The sequence below is a fragment of the Protopterus annectens genome, chromosome 4.part1, assembly GCF_019279795.1.
Source record: "Protopterus annectens isolate FY-2018-M chromosome 4.part1, PAN1.0, whole genome shotgun sequence".
NCBI classification, from domain to species: Eukaryota; Metazoa; Chordata; order Ceratodontiformes; family Protopteridae; genus Protopterus; species Protopterus annectens.
The window spans coordinates 309,454,688-309,472,634 of NC_056734.1; the positions used below are offsets into that span (position 1 = coordinate 309,454,688).

Below are 17,947 nucleotides of genomic sequence, written 5' to 3' on the forward strand. Positions count from 1 at the left end.
TGAGGTCCATGATGATCCTTTACATAGCTTTGCAGACCAAGCTAGTCAGGCTTATGGGGCGATAGTTTCCAGGATCCATTGAGGCATCACCTTTGTGGAGAGGGACCACTGTTTCTGTATGCCCCTCTTTGGGTACATATCCTGTAGTAAGGCTGGGATTGAACAGCAGTTTTATGTTTGGGTTTAGCTCTTCTTGGAGTTCATGTAAGACGCAGCCTGGGACACCATCTGGTCCCATTGATGCTGTGTTTTTTGCTTTGGAGAGGGCAGCTCTTACCTGAGCATCTGAGATGTCAGGGGGGCAGCACTCTGCTGGGATAGATATTTGCCTTTTGGTGGGGAGGGGGGGGGTTGCTCTGAACCCGTCAGCTAGGATGTTGGTAATGTCTGTGGGTTCGGTGTATTTTTTGTCATTTTGGACTAATTCTGAGCATATCTGAGAATTCGCACCCAGGTTCCTAACATAACTAAAGACAGCCTTGTGATTATCCTTAGTGTCCTGTGCAATTCTTCTCTTGAAGCTGGCCTTAGACGATTTTATGAGTGCCCATAGTTTTTTGCTAATACTGATCAGAGATGCCTTCCCTTTTTGGGATTTTGCTCTATCATGTAGTAGCTTCCTCCTTCTATTGTATAGTTTGTTTATGGCTGGGGTCCACCATACAGGACGCCTGCCTTTGGAGGATTGGATCTTGGTTTTATTTGGGATTGCATGATCCATGCATTCCTGAAGGTGTACATAGAATGCATTTATAAAGGATTCTGTGGTCTGGGCCTTATTTTCCACAGGCCCGGGGGCTTTGAAGGATTCCACCTCGGTTTTGAGGAGTGTGAAATTTGCTTTAGAGAAGTTTTTCACTGTGCTTTTCTGGTTAGGGGGTGGGGTTGGGATGTGAATATCCAGTGATATTAGTTTATGGTCTGATCTTACCAGTGAGGGATACACTTCTGGTCTGGAGCATAGAACCCCCATGTTGGTGATGATCAGGTCCAGTATGTTTTCCCCTCTTGTGGGAGTGGTAACAAGTTGTTCCATAGCATTTGAGTTTATAAATTCTAGGAACCTTTGGGCTAGGTTGTTGGAGCTAGAGTAATGCTCCCAGTTTATGTTTGGGTAGTTGAAGTTGCCCAATATAATGGTGTTTGGATAGATCTTCATATTTTCCAGTGTTCTCAGGAAGGCTGAGTGGGGTTCCTGGGTTTGGGAGGGTGGTCTGTAGCAGGCTATAAACTTGAGGGCAGTTTTACCCACTGTTAGTTGTACATGGATAGTTTCTAATGCTTTATGCTGTGCCACCAACCTGGAGGTGTGGGTATCTTTGACAAATATTGATATTCCCCCTCCTTTTGTGGTTCGGTCCAAGTTTTGGGGCCGAAAAGCATGGTATGAGGTATAACCTGGTAGTACTGGGGTGCTCTTGGGAGCCTTGAACCAGGTTTCGGTTACTGCACAGATGTTGATGTTCTCCATGCTAAGGAGAGTTTCGAGTGCGTGCATCTTGAGGTTTAGACTTTTGGCATTGAGTAGCATTACTCTTAGTTTCTTATCCCTTGTGATACCTATGGAGGTGGTTTTGTCTTTTGAGCCTTGCCTAAAAAAGGCACTATGGGGGTGGCAAGAGCCTTTGCCAATATCCGAGAGCCCAGGGGTGACAGGTGCAAGCCGTCCCTAGTGAAGCATCGTGGCTTGTTGAGCATATCATCCCAAGCTGACAGGCATTGGATCCCCTTTGAATGACACCAATACTTCAGCCAATTGTTGAAATTGATCATCTTGTCTTCATATTGTGGCATCATTCTTGGTGGGGGTAAGATGCTATTCAAGGTCAGGGTCATACCGGCCTGGGCTACATGCTCAGAGAGCTCATCTATGTCTCTTTTCATGTAGTCCAGGGAGGTAAGTCTCAGGTCATTCACACCAGCATGGACAATGACTGAGTTATATTTGTACTTGCCTTGGAGTGACCTGAGTGCTTATGTTATGTGGCGGATCCTAACGCCCAATAGGCAGCTCACCATGACCTTCTCCTTGTTCAGCCTGGTGAGCGGGACGTCAGTGTGCCTGACGATAGAGTCACCTATTACAAGTGTATCAGGTGTGTTGTTTAGCCTTAAGGGCTGTGACTGTTCGGCACACTGGCTTTGTGAGCTATGTGTTGCACATGTTTTGTTTTGGGGTAGCGGTTGCTTGGGTGTCTGCTTTGGAGGTCTCTGCTGCTTAGGCAGATTTTTATTTAGAGCCTCCAAATATGTTTATGTGTGTTTATGTGTTTCGTTTGCTGTCATGGTAGGTCTATGTGAGACTGGAATTGTAGTGAGTGTGGCTTCCTTCTCCTCCTGACTGGTTACACCAGTACTGAGTTGAGAGAGCTTAGCCACCAGTTTGGCTATATGGTTGCATCTCTCACATGTGCTGGAATTTCCTGGGAGGAGGAGAGGGTTGTCTGAGTTGTAACATTGTCTCAGGATTCCCAGATTCACCAGCTGGGCCGGAGAGGAGATTGACAACTGACCTTTGGACATGCTAGAATAGTATTGGGAATTCCTTTATAATTGAAAAAAGGGCCAATGGGGAACAAGGTACTCAAGGGGAGTTTGTGAGGGTGTAGTGCTTTTAATTTTTTAGTGCTGACATATAATTGCTTTAGTGAGCAAGTGCCAGGCTTTAGAGTAGGAATAGGGTGTTTATTATGAGAACTAGATCAGTTCTGAGGGAAAAAGTGAAGAGCACACTTTGTGGAGCCGAGAGTGGTTTAAACCCAATTAAGCAGCGTTGCCCGATGCTGCGCTATGCGCAAAATCGCACAAAGCCGCACTAAAGCGGGTTATACAGGGGGGGCTTGAAAGAGCTAGAAATTGGCCCAAAATGGCCAATAGAATACCAGATTCTTGTGCTGGGAACACTCTTCCAGGGATAGATAGGCTGCTCTAAGCTCTCCACTGCCACTGGTGAACAAAGAAGCCTCCCTTTATCCAAGAAAGGAAATGGGCAACACAGGAACTTTCCAAAAGTCCAGAATACAGCAAAACCTGTATTTGTACTACTCTAAGTCAGGAAAGATGGAAAACAAGGATAATTTTTTTTTTTTTTTTTTCTTTTTTGCAACAAACAGCAGGAAAATGCAATAAATATGTAACACAGGCTAGCTCACTAGGTGGTATCATAGTTTACTTTAAGTTAAATTATCAATCTCCCTGCCTTCATCCCAGAACCTAAGAATGAGGGCAAAGGATACTTCATACTCTGTATGCCCCCAGACAGCTCAGATACTATATTGATAGAACTAAAATCTTCAGAAATTTTGATTAGTTATTAATTTCATAAGAAAGTATGAAAAGAGGTACAACCTGTGCAAAAGGATAATATTCCCAAATAGTTGTCCCCTACCATCTCCTTCTCTTATTCCTACTATAAAATGTATTGTCCAGGCAGGGTCAAGGCACATTCTACTAGGGCTTTGGCTTTATCAAACATGCTTTGTAAAGACTGGACTCTAGAGGCAATTTAGAATCAACAGCTTTGTCCTCTGTACATACTTTTAGAAAACACTACAAACTCAACTCTCTCCAGGTCTGGAGCAGGCTTTGCTTACACTATTCCCCAGGTGCTTCTGGACCCTCATCCTCCCTCCTCCCACTCATTATAATTTATAGTATTCTACCCATATATGTAGTGCTATCATAGCAGTAATCAAATGATGAACATAGTACAGTTGTGTAAATAAACTTACCATGGCAGTAGCTGTTTGATTCACCACTGTTGATTGACCACTGCTGTAGTAGCCACTTCCTCCCCTTATCCTTCTTATTTTTGTAATAAATAAATATCTATCTATTTATCTATTTGTATGTGTGTGTGTGTGTGTGTGTGTGTGTGTGTGTGTGTGCATGCGTGCGTGTATGTGTGTGTGTGTGTGTGTGTGTGTGTGTGTGTGTGTGTGTGTGTGTGTGTGTGTGTGTGTGTGTGTGTGTGTGTGTGTGTATTTTTATAGTATATATCTATCATCTATATCCCAGAAAAAATAAACATTTTTAACCTCTGAGAAATTGTGTTAGTTCCAAACTTATACCAAACATTACATATGCCTGTTGTTTTTGGTAAAGTTACATACACACACACACACATATTCATATATACATATATATATATATATATATATATATATATATATATATATATATATATACACACATACAGGTATTAGTCATGATGGTACTACATAAATAGTTAGATTATTACACTGAAAAAACACACACAAAAGCAGATCTACGAGTCCTAAAGTATATACAAAATCTAAACACAACTGAATGCATGGAAATGCAACTTAAACAATTACGTTAGCTCCTGGGCATAAAGGGGACAAAGCACTGAACAAGTCCATGTGCTCCATGTTTGATTAATGCTCAGTCACCTTTAGGGATTGAAATAGATAAGGAGCAGAAAGATGATGACCCACTGCTTTTTCACATCTCATTCGGTAGAATGATTGGTGACATGTTGGAGTGTGGGAGCATTCTTGAAGCTTTGGTGGAAATTATGGTTCAGAACCAAGTCAGTGTCACATAAGAAAATGAATTGCAAATTAATGTTTTGCAGTGTTACTACTTAGAGAGTGAACAGGCATGCTCATAGAACATACATTTTAGTGTGAAGGGCCTCCACCAATTTACAAGTAGCACCAGCCACAGTTTTGCAACTGTTCATTAGCTGCACCCTTCTACAGTCATCAGAACATTGTTTAGCCCTTGCAAGTCTGCCTGGGATTCCACAGGTTACCCACTCTGGCTGAGACCTGAGATGTGATTTATAATGACGGAGAAGTCCCCGGGAATGAAGTAACTAATGGCTAAGGGTGCGAGGATTGAAGCCAGTGACATCTTTCCTTGCCAGTATAACCAGGCAATAGGAGTCCAACTGACTGTAGACATGTTAAACCATGGTATAAAAAAATGTGCAATTGCAGAACTCCCTAACTTAAAAAAAAAGTTTTTTTCAGGCGGGGAGTTCCATACACTACTCCTTAAAGGGCTTCTTTCCTGGCATCCCCTTACAAAATAATTCTCATTCCACTGTTGATGCAACTCAGACAAAGGGTATCAATTTCAAACATTACAATAAGTGTCATGCTTTTTATGCAAGATGCTGCAAATTCAGAATTAGTAGGAATTAAAAAAATTCGAACCCACACACAAATCAGGACAGCATGTATGGAGTAAAACATTGAATGTTGTTGGAATTATTAAGGATACTAATCAATAATCTTTGGCAATGTTAGGGATACTGATCAGTAATCATAGGCAATATTAGGGATTCTAACCAGTAATCTTTAGCAATGTCAGGGATACTAATCAGTAATCTTTGGCAATGTTTGGGATACTAATCAGTAATCTATGGCAACGTTAGGGATACTAGTCAATAATCATTGGCAATGTTAGGGATACTGATCAATAATCATTGGCAATGTTAGGATACTAATCAGTGATCATAGAGGCAACCCCAAAACAAAACATGTGCAACACATATCTCACAAAGCCAGTGTGCCGAACAGTCACAGCCCTTAAGACTAAACAACACACCTGATACACTTGTAATAGGTGACTCTATCGTCAGGCACACTGACGTCCCGCTCACCAGGCTGAACAAGGAGAGGGTCACGGTGAGCAGCCTGTCGGGCGCTAGGATCCGCCACATAACACAAGCACTCAGGTCACTCCAAGGCAAATACATATATGACTCAGTCATTGTCCATGCTGGTGTGAATGACCTGAGACGTACCTCCCTGGACTACATGAAAAGAGACATAAAGGAGCTCTCTGACCATGTAGCCTAGGCCGGTATGACCCTGACCTTGAGTAGCATCTTACCCTCACCAAGAATGATGCCACAATATGAAGACAGGATGATCAATTTCAACAATTGGCTTAAGTACTGGTGTCATTCAAAGGGGATCCAATGCCTGTCAGCTTGGGATGATATGCTCAACAAGCCACGATGCTTCACTAGGGATGGCTTGCACCTGTCACCCCTGGGCTTTCGGATATTGGCAAAGGCTCTTGCTACCCCCATAGTGCCTTTTTTAGGCAAGGCTCAAAAGACAAACCTACCTCCATAGGTATCACAAGTGATAAAAAACGAAGAGTAATGCTACTCAACGCCAGAAGTCTAAACCTCAAGATGCACGCACTCAAAACTCTCCTTAGCATGGAGAACATCGATATCTGTGCAGTAACCGAAACCTGGTTCAGGGCTCCCGAGAGCACCCCAGCACTACTAGGTTATACCTCATACCATGCTTTTCGGCCCCAAAACTTGGACCGAACCACAAAAGGAGGGGGAATATTGATATTCATCAAAGATACCCACACCTCCAGGTTGGTGGCAAAGCACGAAGCATCAGAGACTATCCATGTGCAACTAACAGTGGGTAAAACTGCCTTCCAGTTTATAGTCTGCTACAGACCACCCTCCCAAACCCAGGAACCCCACTCGGCCTTCCTGAGAATACTGGAAAATATGAAGGTCTCTCCAAACACCATTATATTGGGAGACTTCAACTACCCAAACATAGACTGGGAGCATTACTCTAGCTCCAACACCCTAGCCCAAAGGTTCCTAGAATTTATAAACTCAAATGCTATGGAACAACTTGTTACCACTCCCACAAGAGGGGAAAACATACTGGACCTGATCATCACCAGCATGGGGACTCTATGCTCCAGACCAGAAGTGTATCCCTCACTGGTAAGATCAGACCATAAACTAATCTCACTGGATATTCACATCCCGACCCCACCCTCTGCCCAGAAAACCACAGTGAAAAACTTCTCTAAAGCAAATTTCACACTCATCAAAACCGAGGTGGAATCATTCAAAGCCCCCGGGCCTGTGGAAAATACGGCCCAGACTGCAGAATCCTTTATAAACGCATTCTATTAACACCTTCAGGAATGCATGGATCATGCGATCCCAAATAAAACCCAGACCCAATCCTCCAAAGGCAGACGTCCTGTCTGGTGGACCCCAGCCATAAACAAACTATACAATAGAAGGTGGAAGCTACTAAATGATAGAGCAAAATCCCAAAAAGGGAAGGCATCACTGATCAGTATTGGCAAAAAACTACGGGCACTCATAAAATTGTCTAAGGCCAGCTTCGAGAGAAAAATTGCACAGGACACTAAGGATAATCACAAGGCTTTCTTTAGTTATGTTAGGAACCTGGGTGGTAATTCCCAGATATGCTCAGAATTAGTCCAAAATGACAAAAAATACACTGAACCCACAGACATTGCCAACATCCTAGCTGACAGGTTCAGCGCAAACTTCTCCCCCCTCCCCACCAAAAGGGCAAATATCTATCCCAGCAGAGTGTTGCCCTCCTGACATCTCAGATGATCAGGTAAGAGCCGCCCTCTCTAAAGCAAAAAACACAGCATCAATGGGACCAGACGGTGTCCCGGGCTGCATCCTACATGAACTCCAAGAAGAGCTAAACCCAAACATAAAACTACTGTTCAATCTCAACCTTACTACAGGATATGTGCCCAAAGAGTGGCGTACAGTAACAGTGGTCCCTCTCCATAAAGGTGGTGCCTCAACAGATCCTGGAAATTATCGCCCCATAAGCCTGACTAGCTTTGTCTGCAAAGCTATGGAAAGGATCATCATGGACCTCAGAAATAAAAATATTGGGGACCTACAGACACTGGATCCTACCCAGTTCGGCTTTGTTAAGGGCAGATCCTGCCTCTTAAACCTGGTTGATTTCTTTGAAACAGTCACCAAGGCGATTGACGAGGGGAAGGTGGTCCACACAGCCTACCTGGACCTCGCAAAAGCCTTTGATACAATACCCCACTCAGGCATTATAGATAAGCTCACCAGCTTAAATATAAACCCCTATGTCACTAGATGGATTGCAAACTAGCTCAAGGACAGAACCCACATGGTTAGAATTGCTGGAGCCATGTCAGACTCCAAACCAGTTACAAGTGGTGTACCACAAGGCTCAGTCCTGGGACCTCTCTTGTTCGGTATATATTTCTCGGAGGTACAGGCCAACACGGAAGGACTGTGACTGACCAAGTTCGCAGATGACTGCAAACTGGGTGCCATAATCGACTCTCCAGCCAACACAAGCATCCTCCAAAAGGGCCTCATAGAAACAGACAACTGGTGCCAGAGCCATGGCCTCAAGCTAAATGCCAAAAAGTGTATAGTCATCCCCTTTGGCAAAAAAAGTGCCCACAAATTACCACATAGGTGGTAATCCATTAAGTACAGAAGAAGTAATTAGGGACCTGGGGACCCAAGTTGATAGCAATCTCTCATTTGACAACCACGTGGCCAAAGTGGTTAGAAAAACATTTTATATAGCCCACCTAAACATGAAGGGATTCACATCTAGATCAGGGGAGGTCATCGTGCCTCTTTACTCATCCCTGATCAGGCCCATAATTGAGTACAATGCCCCTTTTGGGATGTACCTTACCAGACACCTGCAGCAACTGGAAAGACCCAAAAAATACCTCACCAAGAGGATCAAAGGGCTCAAACAGATGCCATATGCTGCCCGGTTAAAGAAACTCCAGCTCTACTCAGTGGCATACCACCTGTTCAGAGGCGATCTGTGCCTGATGTATAAAGCCATGTCCAACGCGGAATTAATGGACATGCTGCACCTCAGAAAATCCAAATCCCATCGAGCTACGCGCTCGAAAGACTTGAACCTCAGCACTGAAATAAATAGGACATGCTGGAGGATCAGATTCATAACCCAGAGGCTCCCTTCACTCTGGAATAAAATCCCAGTCCAGGTTAGGCAGAGTCCCTCATTGACTCTCTTCAAGAGGAATCTTGATGAGTGGATGAGAGATCGTAGGTTTTCCCCGGGTATCACTTCTGTGTCACTGTTAGACAGAGGCACAGTATACTAACCTCGAAAAAGGGCATAGCAAAATAAATTTAAAATGGGTGTCGAAAGCCAAATACATTCTGGCTAGGCTTATAAATGCCCTACGGCATATAGCCTAGTATGAACCTATGAACCTATGAATATTAGGGATTCTAACCAATAATCTTTGGCAATGTTAGGGATTCTAACCAGTAATCTTTGGCAATGTTAGGGATACTAATCAATAATCGTTGGCAATGTTAGGGATACTAATCAGTAAACATCTTCTGTTCCTTTGAATGCAAGCTTTAAATTCATGTTAGTATGGCTAATATAGATGTTCTAAGGAATAAGCTTGTTGTGATGTTGAAAAAAATTGAAAAACTGTCATTCCGATTAATTTTGCAAGCATGTGATTAATGACTCTGACTTTCAGTTACAGTAATCTAATTGATAGAAATAAAGATACCACTAATGTACATAGCTGTCCGCGGTGGTGCAGCGGTTAGCATTGTCGCCTCACAGCAAGAGGTTCTCCCATTTGATTCTCGGTTGGAGTGCCTTCTGTGTGGAGTTTGCATGTCCTCCCCACAGTCGAGTGATGCTAAAGACATGCAGGTAGGTGCGAGCTTGAATGTGCGTGCCTTTGTTGAAGGTTGGGCGTCGGGCTGGCAACTCGACACCGTAAAAATCCACTGCCAATCATTAACGGATCGGAGTACCACTGTGGCGACCCCTAACTGGGAAAAGCCGAAAGACTAATGTACATAGCTATTAATGTTGTTCGTTTGACTCTTTTAAAAATGTTTTATTGCATGTTCCTCCCATTGCCTTTTCAGCTATCTGTAGCTCATAAACATCTGGTACTATGCTCGTTTTCAAATGCTGTAAGGTGTTGCTACCTCAGTTCCTCACATGTGGAAATTTTCCAGCTTCTCCTCATGAGGTTTAAGAAAATGGTTTGTCTTTAAATGTAGACTGATATTGGTGTTAAGATTTGCTTTTCTTTGGGACCACTGGTGCTGTTAGTTGCAGTTTATGCCAACATTGTTTATTTTCTTCATAGTTGAAACCATGACTTCTGGCTGCATCGTTGGAAGGCAATGAGGGGGAAGTAGTAACTATAGTTAATATCAGAAATGAAGACAGTGGATTATATTTTACTTCACTAAGATACAATTAGACTGCCAGCCAATTCAAGTAAAAGGCAAATTCATAGAAATGCACACAACACAGACCCACAGTTGTTTGTGATACTTCTTGCTGCAGAAAGAAATGCATCCACCACACAAGACTGAGCAGCACAAGAAAACCTAATTTTGACCAAAATGCTAAAACTATCATTGCTTTATCTCTAAACCTGATTTAAATGAAAATCTACACCTAGGGTAAAGAAAACACTAATAATAGTGAGTAATCAAAAAGTCACATTTCTCTTTACATCTCTCTACATTATGGAACAAACGTTTTCTAAATGTTCTAAACAGTTTATTTCCTTGTTTAAATGAAACACTTCTAAAGAAGTATGCCTAACAAACAACATTCTTATGCACACTTTTATGTACTGAGGGTATGTCAAGGTAGTTCAGGGCTTGTCTTTGTATTAAGACAGTTCCAGGCCAGTCATCTCAGAGCTAAGGGATAAATTGTTTTCCCTCCTACCCACCCTGCTGTAGTTATGTTCTCAAAACCAGTGTATATGTTGCTGCCTGCTCTTACGATAACTTGATGACATAATTCCCTCCATCTTCCTGTTTATTGGCTGTTGAAGATAACCACATAAGTATCATTTTGTGAAGTGTCGCCCCTTAAACTACAGGCTATTAGACCTTTGATAACGATGCTTAATATTGATTGTACTGATACGGCTTGCACAGATTTTAGTATTAAATTAGGGTTTTTTTTTTTCTATAATTAGTTTACTGCTTCTTGCTGGTGGCAGAAGAAGGTTTCCAGGCTAGGTGCGTTGTACTGAACTTCAAATAGTGAGTATCAGGTCCACCTAAACATTATTCTAAAACCAAACTCCAAGCAGTTATAGTTACCCCTGAACCCAGAGTCATACCTGTCGATATCATGGACCAGCACTTCCCCACAACTTCTATAGCCAGCCTGTTTGAGCTTGTTATTTTGAAACAGTATAAGGACTGTCTCATGCTGCCTGATCCTCATCGATTACTCAAACAGCTTTACACAGTATGTGACAGAGGTACATATGTAATATCCTTGGATGTAAAAATCTCACTCACAGTAAACTCAGATTCCAGAATTGTCAGCAGTAATCCATACATCACACCTCTCAAAGGCCATCACAATACACATAATCCATCATATACTAAGGTTCTAAAGATTAACTTGCCTAAAAGCTAAAGACCTCCAAAGCATAAAACAGACACAAACACAATTCGGCAAATTAAACCTCTTTCCGCACATAGGAGAAAAAGTTTCAAAGTCACAGATTTTGAGCTCATGAGACAAACATTGATCCAATTAAACATTCTGAATGTCCATTGTAAGACATACAAATGTGCATCAAACCAGGATGAACAAGGAAAGAATGACAGTCAGTTGTTTGTCTGGTGACAGGGTCAGTCAGATCATGCATGCAGTCAAGTCCTTGAGCAACAAAGTACCAGTATGACTCTGTCATCATAGCTCATTCCAGTGTCAATTGTTTGAGGTGTACCTCCCTGGACTATCTGAAGAGAGACATGATGAAACTCTCTCTCTGTATGTGTCCAAGGCAGGTATGACACTAGCACTGAGCAGCATCCTACCTTCTCCAAGGATGATGCCACAATATAAGCAAAAAATAATTGACTTAAATACTGCTGCTAAATGCTAACTTCCACGGTGGTGCAGCAGTAGCATTGTTGCCTCACAGCAAGAGGTTCTCCCGTTCAATTCTCGGCTGGAGTGCAGGGAGTGCCTTCTGTGTGGAGTTTGCATGTCCTCCCCGCGGTTGGGTGGGCATTCGAAAGATATGCGTAAATGGGCGTGCCTTCGTCGAAGGTTGAACATCGAGCTGGCACCTCGGCGTTCGTGAAAATCTACTGCCAATCATTAGCGAACCGAGTTCCGCTGTGACGACCCCTAACCGGGAAAAGCCAAAAGACAACAACTGTGTCTCAATGCTAGGCTCATCCTTGCCTTAGACAAATAGTCTGAGAACTTCATCATTTCTATCCTCATACAGTCCAGGGAGGTACACCTCAAGTTATTGATCCTGGCATTAATTATGACAGAGTCATACTGGTACATTATTCAAGGACTTGAGTGCATGTGTTTCATTCAATGAGTGTCCAGTATTTGTCAGCCTGGGAGGATATGACTGACAGCTCACACTGCTTCACCAGAGATGATATGCATCTATCACCTCTAGGGTTTCATTTATTGGCAAAAGATTTGTCCATCCCATAGTGATTCTTTTAGGCAACTCCAACCTGATAAACCTACCAACATGATGAAACAAGCAAAGGAAAATATGAATGTGTTACTGATCAATACTAGGAGCCTAAACAAGAAACTTCACTACCAGCAAGCCCTTCTCACCCTGGAGGACATTGATGTCTGTGCAGTGGCTGAGACATGGTTTAAATAGTGGAGACCAGTTCAGCTGTACAGGGCTACAATGCCTTCCACATGTTTAATCCAGCTAATATGCAGGATGGGTTAAAAAGGTGGGGTGTCTCAAACTACATCCAGAAGAGACTCACATCAAGGCTGGTAAAGCAGAATGATACACCAGAGCTTCTTCACATCCAAATAATCAGCAGAAAGATCCCATATTATATATTAGCTAGCTATAGAACTCCCTCTATGGCACAAGAAAGCCTCAACACCTATCTACAAGAATTAAAGTCACTCAGTATTATACCCAGTACCATTTTTCTAGGTGACAAAAATTATCCAACTATAGAGTCAGAAACCTATACCACCATTAGTGCACAAGTGTAGAGATTCTGGACTTATCAATACAAAAACCTGGAAAAATTAGTCAGAGTGCCACAAGAGGAAATAACATCTTGGATATTGTCCTTACTGATATGGGAGCATCTTGCACCATCCCTTGCATATCTTCATCACTTGTTAGGTCTGACAATGAAGCAGTCTCTTTTGATACAAAAGTTAACAAAGAGACTGCTTCCACCCAAGGTACCTTTAGGAATTTCTTTAAGACAAAATACTTACTCCTAAGTAATGCTGCGTTGGTGGTGCTGCAGTAGCGTTGTCGCCTCACAGTAAGACATTATCCTGTTCGATTCTCAGCTAAAGCGTCTTCTGTGTGGAGACATGCGTGAATGGGCGTACCTTCGTTGAAGGTTGTGCATCAGGGCTGGCAACTCGGTACGTAAAAATTTACTGCCAATCATTAGCGGACTGGAGTTCCACTGTGGCGACCCCTAATCGGGAAAAGCCGAAAGATACAACAACTTACTCCTAAGTAAAAAATTAGCAAGTTTCAATTCCCAACCATTCCAGTCGACACCAGCGAGTATGCAGAAACATATACCATCACACTATAACAAAATGGTAACCATGCATAACTGAAACTGGCCAAAGCTTTTGACACAATTTCCCACTCGGGCATAGTAGAACAACTAAATAAACTGGGAATAAACACTTATGTCTCCCACTGGATTTTCAACTGGCTCACAGATTGGATGTAGATAATCAAAATAGTGGAAGTTACCCCATAAAGAGACTGGTGACCAGTGAATTCCCCCAGGGTTTTGTGCTGGGACCTCTCCAGTTTGTCATCTACTTTTCTGAGGTAAAAGCCAACACCAAAAACCTCTGGCTGATTAACTTACATAAGACTGCAAGCTAGGAGAAATCACTGAATCGCTAAGTGACTTGGTGTATTGCCTAATAAGTAGGATACGAAATGATTCACTATACACCAAATAATTTATTCTAACAAATTTTATTTCTGCTAAGACAGAAAATTAAATAAACTTATTTTAAACTAAAACAGAGAACTACAAAAAACTAAATAAACTCTAACTAAAACAAAGAACTAAAGCAGAACATCAGACAGTATTAGACAATACATTTAAAGAAAAAAAGAAAAGTATACATCACCAATAATGAGAAAAGCTTCATCCTGTCTTCAGTCTCAGCTGGGAAGCCCCATTGTAGTCAGGCAGCAGTCTACATTGAGAAACTGGTCCTGGGCAGTGCGTCCACTACACAGGTGAGACTTATACCTGCGTGCAGGGAGCTCCAGCTGTATATAACCAGATTGTTTACCATAAATCATGAAAATCAGTACTTTTCCCATGTAGGCTGGATCTTGCTAGAACATTCTTGGTGTTGGCCACCCACCCCAAAAAGAACAGCAAATCCTGCCAAATACAATGATTTTGCAATTTTCAAATGCTACACTGGAATATTCCAATGACTTTGCAATTTTTAGTACCTTACTGGAATATTCCACCACACACACACACACGACATATTTTGTAATCAATTATAGTAGGCTTTGCTGAAATCACTAGAATGTTCCAGAACACAACATTATCTCCTATGCCTGCTGAAACTACTAGGATATTCAGGAACATAACATCATTTCATGTGTCAAAAGAGAAACAAAAAAAATAAAGAGAATGTTGAGATATAATGATGCATCAGTCAGATAATCACACTCAGTCAATGTACCCCGCGTTCTTATCGCATTCGTATCACACTTGGCCATCCTGCAGGAAGGTTTGCCCCAAATAAATAACTGATGCAAAAATCATGGACTCAAAATAAATACCAAAAAATGCATTAGTGTATCCTTTGGGAAGTAATATACCCTACTGAACTACCACATTGAAAATACACCCCTAAGAGCTGACACAGTTGTTTGGTATTTGTGAACTTATGTGGACAGTAATCTAACATTTGACCAACATATGTCGATTGTTGTAAAAAATTATTTTTGTTAATATGCAGCTTATAATCAAAGGGATTGTGTCCAGAACTAGGGGTGTCATTTTCCCCCTTTACTCAGCCCTCATTGAGGCAGTCATTAAATTTAATGCCCCTTTTGGTCTGTATCTATCCTGACACATGAAATGAATGAATTGCCCACAGAGCTACCTTATAAAAAGGATACATGGCCTAAACAACATGTCCTACATGGACAGACTCAACGTTCTGTCACTATACTTGGTATACTACAGACTGCTAAGAGTTGACCTGTGTCTGGAATACAAGGCATCCTCCAACCCATTACTGATGGATTTACTGCACATCAGCAAGTCAAATGGCATAAGAAATTCTTAGTCAAGGGATCTGAACCTCTTCTGCAACATCAGCAGAATGGTATGGAGGGACAAGTCTATCTCATAAAGGAAGTCGTTGCTCTGAAACAGACTCCCCATCCACATGAAACTATGTTCATCCCTATCAATATTCAAGTCCAGCTTAGATTTAGAGATGTGCTAATAATGGACAGAGACAGCTCCTACACACTTTATGCCATGCATGGCTCACCTCAGTTTATCTATAGTATGATCCCAGTTATTCTCATTATGGGTAATCTATAACTATAAACCATGCTAATGTCAGTCTATAATCAAATGAGACCAGTTATTTCAAGCACAAAAAGAGAAACTGGCTATTCTTAAAATAGCCCTAAAGGGCAGCAAGCCTAGTACTTACCTATGAAACAATGAACCTATTAACATTATGACCTGCATTGTGACATAAAGTGTTACTGATAATGATGGTTTGTGATCTAGTATATAAATCTGTGAATTTAGTTCAGGCACTCCAGGAACTACAGAATTAAATAAAGTTGCAACAGCATGAACATTACATTTTTGAATATAATCACTTTATTAACCTACTGCTTTATTTTATAATCAGTAACACTGTGACTAGTAATTCGGGTGCAGTTATTAATAGGATTACTTATGAATGCTTACTCTACAGCTTGCAAGGACTTATCCTGTAGTCCTAATTCCACATGTCAGTGGAACGGTACGTCTGGAAGTTACAGCTGCACATGCAAACCAGGATTTTCAGGTAATGTATAAAATCAAAACATTATTATTAATGGAAGTGTGTGTGTGTGTGTGTGTGTGTGTGTGTGTGTGTGTGTGTGTGTGTGTGTGTGTGTGTGTGTGTGTGTGTGAGAGAGAGTGTGTTTGTGTGTGTATCTAACAATTTGTCAAACTGTCAATTCATTGGGAGTCAGTTGATCAAATACAATCCATCGACTCCTGATACATTAAAAAAGTAAGTGTTTTTTGCAGGGTAGCAAGCATATCTGCACACCACCATGTAGGATTTGTATCCCTTACACACACACACACACACACATACACACACACAATGAGATCTCAATAAAGTTCATAAAAAGAAAAAAAATAGTTTACCAGCAGTGTTCCTTGATCTTGAACACAGACACTACCTCTGAGAGATGCAGTACTACAAAATCAGAGCTTCCACAACACTCAGTGTTGTACCAGGAAGATGTAAAAACATAAATTCAAACATTGATTGAAGTACTTTGATATAAATTCATAGTGAAGTACCATTATTCAGTCTGATTACATAACCCCTACCCACTCTACCACTTTACCTTTAAGACCTTGCTTCACTCGCATCTCACCTCCCTCTAGAAATGTTCCTGCACTCACCCCACATAACTCCTTAGTCTTACACCCAGGTTTAAAAAACAGTTATCCACACCTCAATGTAACTCCAGAAGGCAGAAAACAGTTGATGGGCTTAACACAGTTTTAATGCAGTAAGAAAGCACACACATAAATGATAATCCTTGAAAATATCATATAAATCATATAAATTGTAATTTTAGGGGATATACTGTTTTTATTGGTGATTTTGTATTTAATTGAAGTATTTAAGGCAGTTAATTTAGTTTTTCAATTGTATCTGATGAAGTTGAGGACAAAAACGTATGTTCAAGGAGCATTGTTTTTGTGTGTGCTTTCTTACTGCATTAAAACTGTGGTAAGCCCATCAACTGTTTCCTGTCTTCTGGAGTTCCATTGAGGTGTGGATAACTGTTTTTTAAGCTGCAATTGCACCTTTTTCTCCTTTATTGTGGTTACACCCAGGTTTCTCGCCCCCCTCTTCTTTTACTTGCCCTATGCTACAATGCCTCTTGGTCCACCCTCTCTCCTCCTCCTTACTTTTTTACTTTCTACCCTTCTTACTGTTTCCTCTTTACTTACGTATACACTAAAGTCCTCCTGTCCCACTAACCCTATCTTAGCTCTCATAGGATACCTATGTGAAGCTTCTTTGCCTCTTCTATTTCCATTGTACAAACAAATATAATCGTATATATTTAGTAATGTTTTTGAGCTTTTCTTTTTAATTTTTTTTATACTGTAATTCTTATAACACTATGTTTCTTCACTTGTATTACTGTATTACTAAATTGTTAAAGACTTGATTACATTGTACAATATCTTTATGGAGCTTTTCTCCCCAGGACTCCATTGAAAATAGGCTCTGCTCAGCCAAATGGACTATCCTGGTAAACAAACTACAAATAAAGAAAATTAAAAAAATAAATAAATATTGCAGTGACCCTTATATATATATATATATATATATATATATATATATATATATATATATATATATATATGTGTGTGTGTGTGTGTGTGTGTGTGTGTGTGTAGGCACTGTAAGTAAGAAAGATATATAAAAAAATATTTAAACATTCAATTATGTGTGCAGACTTTAAGAATTTTGTCTTTTTTTATTATTGAGAGATTGATTCTTTTTTCTGTTGGGGAAATGGACATTGGAAATCATTATTAGAAAAAAAAGAGAACTGTTTGAGCAGTTAGATTTATAATGCTACTTCAAGTCATGAATTAAACAAATCAGCATATTTTAGTACAGTTTTAAAGTTTAAGCAGCTAGGTTATAAAAATGGGACTCTAGGATTAATTATCTGATTTTATATAGTAGTATGAGATGCATCTTTTAATGTTCTGATTAGTTGTTGTGCATCAAGTGATCAGAATTTGGTGTTATTTAAGACATGGGAACAAGACTGTAGATATTTTTGATGGTCAGTT

At 40.9% G+C, this 17,947-nt stretch overlaps 1 protein-coding gene across 1 annotated transcript in view; it reads left to right on the top strand.

The window, feature by feature from the left end:
- The window catches only part of LOC122800843, a 1,417,490-nt gene that overhangs the window by 777,272 nt on the left and 622,271 nt on the right, over positions 1-17,947 (top strand). Inside the window, exon 14 of the mRNA XM_044070157.1 lies at positions 15,819-15,911. Coding sequence (XP_043926092.1) covers positions 15,819-15,911 — 93 coding nt within the window. The remainder of the gene's footprint in view (positions 1-15,818; positions 15,912-17,947) is intronic.